Source organism: Rhincodon typus, chromosome 35 (genome assembly GCF_021869965.1).
Source record: "Rhincodon typus isolate 14 chromosome 35, sRhiTyp1.1, whole genome shotgun sequence".
NCBI lineage: Eukaryota > Metazoa > Chordata > Chondrichthyes > Orectolobiformes > Rhincodontidae > Rhincodon > Rhincodon typus.
The window spans coordinates 12,737,816-12,739,660 of record NC_063366.1 but is presented as its reverse complement, the minus strand read 5'-3'; the positions used below and the strand labels follow the sequence as shown (position 1 = coordinate 12,739,660).

General features: G+C 51.2%; 1 protein-coding gene across 1 annotated transcript in view; it reads right to left on the bottom strand.

Moving 5' to 3' along the window:
* gtf2h4 (general transcription factor IIH, polypeptide 4) overlaps positions 1–1,845 on the bottom strand; it is a 323,881-nt gene that overhangs the window by 308,178 nt on the left and 13,858 nt on the right. Inside the window, exon 6 of the mRNA XM_048616518.1 lies at positions 784–930. Within this exon, the coding sequence (XP_048472475.1) occupies positions 784–930 (147 nt within the window). The remainder of the gene's footprint in view (positions 1–783; positions 931–1,845) is intronic.

The following is a 1,845-nucleotide window of genomic DNA, read 5'->3' as shown; positions in this document are numbered from 1 at the left end:
GCGAACCATTTCAACTCCCCCTCCCATTCCTGAGACGATATGTCCATCCTGGGCCTCCTGCTGTGCCACAACGATGCCACCCGAAGGTTGCAGGAACAGCATCTCATATTTTGCTTGGGAACCCTGCAGCCCAATGGTGTCAATGTGGACTTCACAAGCTTCAAAATCTCCCCTCCCCCTACCGCATCCCAAAACCAGCCCAGCTCGTCCCCGCCTCCCTAACCTGTCCGTCCTTTCTCCCACCTATCCACCTCAACCCCCACCCCCATCTCCTACCTACGAGCCTTATCCTGCCTCCTTGACCTGTCTGTCCTCCCTGGACTGACCTATCTCCTACCTAACTTCCCACCTACACTCACCTTTACTGGCTCCATCCCCGCCTCCTTGACCTGTCCATCTCCTCTCCACCTATCTGCTCCTTTATCCATCTTCCATCCGCCTCCCCCTCTCTCCCTGTTTATTTCAGAATCCCCTTCCCCTCCCCCATTTCTGAAGAAGGGTCCAGACCCGAAACATCAGCTTTCCTGCTCCTCTGATGCTGCCTGGCCTGCTGTGTTCATCCAGCTCTACACTTTGTTATCTCTTCAAGTGTAGCGGCCACCATGGGGGGTGGGGAGGGCCCTATCTGCCGGGTGTCGGATTTTGCCAAGTGGAACCCGGAGCCCCCCCACCAAAACCTCACGATTTCGGAGGCAACAGCCGAGCGCCAGCTCCCGACTCAGCGACACAAGGGACGGATTGCCCTACGAAGCGACTGTGATGGTCTCTGTCCTTGCCCCTTACCTCGGCTGTCTGAAGGTACTGAAGCATGAAGTACCAGAGCTGGGAGGACGTATCGAGCAGGAGGAACTGGAAGCCGGCTGAGGTGATGCAGGGAGCCTCAGATGCTTCGCTGTGAAAGAGAGGGGGAAAAGTGGGGGCAAATGTGAGCTAACACAAACCTGCAGGCAGTTGGGTGGGGTGGGGGAGTGGGGGGAGGTGCTAACTTAGTACGTGTTGAAACAAGGCACGTAAGCAGGGCCAATTACTTAAAATTAGCGAACACATCCATCAAATTCAGCAGCTTAAATAACTCACAGTAATTTCAGTCCAGACAAATCTTTTGATTTTAAATCGGGAGCAATTGAGATGCAGCGCACAGGGAGCTTTGTTGTGTATTGAATCTGTCACATGCCTGCCTTGGTAGTGTTTGACAGGATGGTGTAGAGAGAGCTTCCCTCTCTATCTAACACTGTGCTGTCCCTGTCCTGGGAGTGTTTAATGGGACGATATAGAGACAGCTTTACTCTATCTAACACTGTTCTCTCCCAGTTCTGGGAGTGACTAACAGGCTGGTGTAGATAAAGCTTTATTCTGTATCTAACACCATGCTGTACCTGTCCTGGGTTTGTTTGATGGGAGCAGTGTAGAGGGAGCTTTATTTCACATTTAAGACAGTAGAGCATGCTTTACTGTGCATCTAACATAGTGCTGGATCTCCGAGAAATATTTGATGGGAACAGTGTGGAGGGAGGTCTACTTTCTGTTTAAAAAAGTAAACTCAAATTTCAGTTTAAAAGGGTAGAGAAGCTTTGCGGTGTATCTAACCCCATGGCTATACCTGTCCTGGGGGTGTTTACTGGAGACAGTGTAGAGGGAGCTTTACTGCCCAGTTTACATTCAGTTTAAAAGATTAGAGGGAACTCTTTATCTAACCCAGTGCTGTCCGTGTGTTTGATGGGGTCAGTGTAGAGGGAGCTTTACTCTGGATCCAGCCCTGTGCTACCCCTGTCCTGGGAGTGTTTGATGGGGACAGTGTAGAGGGAGCTATACTCTGGATCTAGCCCTGTCCTGGGAGTGTTTGAT